Source organism: Anguilla rostrata, chromosome 16 (genome assembly GCF_018555375.3).
Source record: "Anguilla rostrata isolate EN2019 chromosome 16, ASM1855537v3, whole genome shotgun sequence".
Classification (NCBI taxonomy): Eukaryota; Metazoa; Chordata; class Actinopteri; order Anguilliformes; family Anguillidae; genus Anguilla; species Anguilla rostrata.
In genome coordinates, this window is record NC_057948.1 from 10,588,429 (window position 1) to 10,593,428 (window position 5,000).

At 50.3% G+C, this 5,000-nt stretch overlaps 1 protein-coding gene across 1 annotated transcript in view; it reads left to right on the top strand.

Moving 5' to 3' along the window:
- Positions 1 to 5,000, top strand: part of slc7a5 (solute carrier family 7 member 5) — an 18,591-nt gene that overhangs the window by 7,025 nt on the left and 6,566 nt on the right. Inside the window, exon 3 of the mRNA XM_064312663.1 lies at positions 4,760 to 4,865. Coding sequence (XP_064168733.1) covers positions 4,760 to 4,865 — 106 coding nt within the window. The remainder of the gene's footprint in view (positions 1 to 4,759; positions 4,866 to 5,000) is intronic.

Consider the following 5,000-nt stretch of genomic DNA (forward strand, 5'->3'; position numbering starts at 1 on the left):
GTGGGGTGGGTTGTTGTTTCAGCTACGGGGGGCGGGCCCCTCCACAGTGGGGGGGGGGGTCGGGGGCTGGCTGCTGGTTGTTCATGCTCCCTGAACTCCAACTGACCAGAGAGGAAAGAGTAACCTTCTCCTAATGCAGCCTATGCACGACTAGCATGCAGTAAGCAACTTTATTTAGCACAGGGATTGTGAAACTACATTGGCGCGGGGACCGTTTAAGAAGCAACTTTATCAGACCAGGGATCATGTAAAAAAACATTTTATTAGTGGAGGAGACATGTAAGAAACAAATTTATTAGTTGAGGAAACATGTAAGAAGCAACTTTATTAGCAGTGAAAACATTTAAGAAGCAACTTTATTAGCAGAGAAAACGTGAGAAGCAACTTTATTAGTGGAGGAAACATGTAAGAAGCAACTTTTTTATCCCAGGAAACATGTAAGAATCAACTTTATGAGCACGAGGAACACATAAGTAACCACTTCAACTTTATAAGCGGGAAAGGTGTAAGAAGGAACTTAATTAGTGCGAGGAACATACTAGAAGCAACTATATTAGCGCATGAAACGTTAACTGAGGATTTCCTCGAGCAACGCAAAGCTCCAGCTCAGTCACCGTGGCTACCGACCACGCCCAGGCGTGAGTCATCGTCGGCCGCGTTTGAGGGTTAAAGCGGGTTACTCTGTGAGCTCCGCTTTAGAGTGCTGTCCAAAGCGCCTGGAGGAGAGGAGAGGGGGAGTGAGAAAGAGCCAGCGGGGGGGGGTGGGGGGTGGGGGGGGGGCTCGGAACCGGGCCGGACCCGGCTGATTCGCTGACGGACGCGGTCTGGAACAGTCCGTCCCTTGTTCTGCAGAGCTGGTGCGTGGGCGGAGAGAGGGAGATTAGCATAGCCCCCGCTGCCGCCGCGGCGGCAGCGCTCCTGTCTGGCCCGACACAATCGCTCGCTCGCCCCCCCTTCCCATGCCAAAGGGCGCTAAAGCTCCCACCGGGTTCACCTTTTATTTCCTGGAATGGGTCTTACCTTTGACCTCTGACCTCTGAGTGCCGACCTTACAGTAACGCACTTCTTTGATACTCGCTGTATCAAAGGAACTGTTCGGTCGCGTTAAAAGCTCACATTATTTGCATTCATTGTTCATTGATTCCATTGAAGTGCCGGTGCTGGGAGGTTTTTTTTTTAAATAACACAAACTCATTTTCACATTTACGTTTGTATATTTGCGTTTAGCAGACACTTGTATTGGGAGCAACATTCTGTACATAAATATCCATTTATATATAGGTGTATGTGTACTGAAGAAATTCAGGTTAAGTAATGCTTCGGGCTACAACAGCTGCAGATTCCCATCTGGGAATTAACCCTTTAAGATGCAAGATCACAAATATGTGATTACAGCATTCTAAACTTGATGCTATAATTCAGATGTGACAATCACTGCTTTTTTTAAAAGAAATATTCCCTAAAACCTACTCTTCAAAGGGCTAAATGTACAACGTTGGAGACACGTGCCCAGATAACAGATCCTTAACTCATAATGTGACATCACCAGTTAGAATTGGTTATGGTAACAGGCTTGCAATAGCTAGTATACTCACAATATGAAACAAATGTGTTTTTGTGGGACTGTTTTTTGGCAGTACTGCTGCTATTGAAGAAAATTTTGTGAAATGAATGAAGAGCGAGAGAGAGTGAGAGTAAGAGAAAGAGAGAGAGAGTGAGAGAAAGAGAATGAGAGAGAGGGGGGACCTCTTGGAGCGATGAGTTGCTAGACTGCAGGCTGGTTAATTTACATTATATTGAAATTGCATTGCATTACAATGCATAACATTACAATACATTTCCATGCCTTCATTACATCCGAGTTTCACCGCTGATATTAACAAAGTCAGGCCCAAGGCGGTAACCAAATCACAAGACCAGCCCTGTAGCTGGTGTGTGTGTGTGAGTGTCTGTGAGTGTCTGAGAGCGCATGTGTGTGTGTGAATGTGTGTGTGTCTGTGAGCGTGTGTGTACGTGTGTGTGTGTCTGTATGTGTGTGTGAGAGTGTTTGTGAGTGTGTGTGTGTCTGTGTGTGTGAGTGAGTGTGTGTGTGTGTGTGTGAGAGAGTGTGTGTGAGTGTGTGTGTGTTTGAGAGAGAGTGTGTGTGTGTGTGTGAGAGAGTGTGTGTGAGTGTGTGTGTGTTTGAGAGAGAGAGTGTGTGTGTGTGAGAGAGTGTGTGTGAGTGTGTGTGTGTTTGAGAGAGAGAGAGTGTGTGTGTGTGAGAGAGTGTGTGTGAGTGTGTGTGTGTTTGAGAGAGAGAGTGTGTGTGTGTGTGTGTGTGTGAGAGAGTGTGTGTGTTTTGGCATTTTAGCCTGGGGTGACTCCATTGTGAGTAGGATCCCTGTGTATGCGGGTGTTTGGAATAATCTTGCTAACTCAGGAGCTTGGCTGCACTCCCCCACCCCCCAAACTCCCATCAGCCAATCAGGGCGTGGCTCATCTTGAAGTGACCGCCCCCCGCCCGTCTGCGTTTTTGTGATAGTGAAAACCCTGTCCTGGCCCATACTACCCCACCCCCGGCCTTCCCCTCTGTGCTCACTCTCCATCAGCTATGAAAGGCACAGTGCGGTGTGTGTTCCTACGGAGGTGAAACAGGATCCCTCAATGGTTGATTTACAACCGAAAATCACAGGTTCTCGCCTGCAGGTCCCTCTCTACACGCATCACTTCCTGTTCCTCACCTGTCCTCCATTCACCTGCGCAGTGTCCTGCTTTGACCGTCAGGGGCTACAGAACCCAGCTCTCTGTCCTTCAGCTCCCCACGGAAGTCCAGAGTGCAGTTTAAGCCCTTCGTGTGAGGCACACTGGAACATACTCTGACTGGCAAATGCAAGCAGGGATATGCAAGAACAGGAGGTAGGCGATTAACTCCTGAAGGGTGTAAGATGACAAATGCGCGATTAGAATTCTCGTAACGGAACATTCTAATGCTGATGTCACAATCGCACCCACACAACTAGGCTGTATGGCACAGAGGACTCTCGCCGTTCACCCCTAAATGCAGTGAGAGTGGTACGGTCCGTAGACGTGCGCGAGTTCCCCCTGCCGGCAGGGGTTCGATCCCCCGCCATGGCGCTATCTGTGCTGTGGGCCCTTCTCTGTCTGTTACCCTCTCTGCGTTCCAGCAGTCTGAATAAAGAAACAAAGGGAGGGTGGGCACATGCACATGTGCATGCACATGCACGTGCACACACGTGCACACACGTGGCCACATGCATTCACATGCTCGCACTGACACTTTAACACATGGAAACCTAGCGCAGTAGGAGTTTGTGCATACAAGTGCAAGTGTGTGTGTGTGTGTGTGTGTGTGTGTATGTAAGTGCACGCATATAGCTGTGTGTGCAAGTGTGTGTGTGTGTGTGTGTGTGTGACTGGACTAATTGAGTGTAATTAGTGTGGGAATGGGGTCTTGCCTGCTGAGAGCTTAATGAATGAACTGAAGCAAGAGAGCAAAGAAGGACAATAAATTAACACACGCACACATACACAAACACAATCTCCACACGTACACACACACACACTCTCTCTGTCTCTCACACACACGTACACAAAAACGCAATCTACAAACGGACACACACGCACACACACACACACACAGACTGGACCGCTTGCCAGCAGTGAATGAAGCCAGCAGTGTGAGAGGCTGAAACGAGGGCATTGTGGGACTCGCAGTCAATGAATAAACTGCTTTCAGGACAAGGACTAAATAAAACCACTGCCTGATGAAGAAGATGCGCAAGAGCCCTGTTTCATCTGGGCTGTGCGTGTGTGTGTGTGTGTGTGTGTGTGTCGGTGTGCGCGTGAGTGAGTGTGTGTCAGTGTGTGAGATAGAAAAAGAGAGACAGTAAAGTACCAGTCAGTGAAGTAAGGGCCGTACTTGAGCAGTAGGTCAGGACAGTTTATTTCTGTGAAGGGTTTACAGAAAGACTCTGGGCAGCTGGGCACAAGAGGATCATGGGAAGTCGGCCGTGTTTGCTTAGTTTGTCACAGCCAGCAGGTTCTGATGATGAGCAGAGCCAGAGGGTTCTGACAGAAACGGGTGGTTCTGATGGAAGAGGCGGGTTCTGACAGGAGTGGATGGGTTCTGAGAGGAGTGGGCGGGGTCTAAGGGGAGAGGCGGGTTCTGACAGGAGTGAGCGGGTTCTGACTGGAGTAGATGGGTTCTGACAGCAGGGGGCGGATTCTTATTGGAGCGGGTGAGCTCTGAGAGGAGTGGGCGGGATCTGACTGGAGTGGGCGGGGTCTGACGGTTGTGGGCGGGGTGTGATGGGAAAGGCGGGATTCTGGCAGGTTCTAGGGGCCCGCGGTGGGAGCGGCTTTGTTTGAAATGACAGGGTGTTTGCTCTGGCTGAAAGGACAGCGCATTCCCACCGTACCCACGTCCACCTCCGACGTCTGCACCGCCGTGGACCCCGCGCTCATTAACCTCACGGCATGCGCCGGGGGGCGGATCCTGGAACGGCATTCTGGAGGCAGCCGGGCTGGGGGTGGGGGCAGTGCGAGTCTTTAGCCCCCATCTCTCAATAACCTCCCCAAGTCAGTGCGTGTAGGCAGTCTTTAAATGAGGTTTAACTCCCTCTTTCTTCTCTCTCCATCCCCCCCTCTGTCTCCTTCCCTCCCTCCCTCTCTCTTTTGCCCTCTGTCTGCTTCTGTCTTTTTCCCTCTTCTCTTTCTGTCTGTCGCTCTTTCCCTCTCTCTCTCTCTCTCTCTCTCTCAGGTGATGTTGAAGGTCTGTTGCCTGAGAACTCCTTCAAAGGGTCCAAGTCGGACTTTGGGAACATCGGGCTGGCCCTGTACAGCGGCCTGTTTGCCTACGGCGGCTGGTAGGTATGGCAGTGGAGGAGGATTCTGGGACATATGGGGGGGATGCGGGGGGTCTGACAGGTATAGGGTGAGGTTTGAAAGGCATTTTTTTTACGTTGTCTAGTCATTGAACGCCTCATTCAACAGCTAGAGCA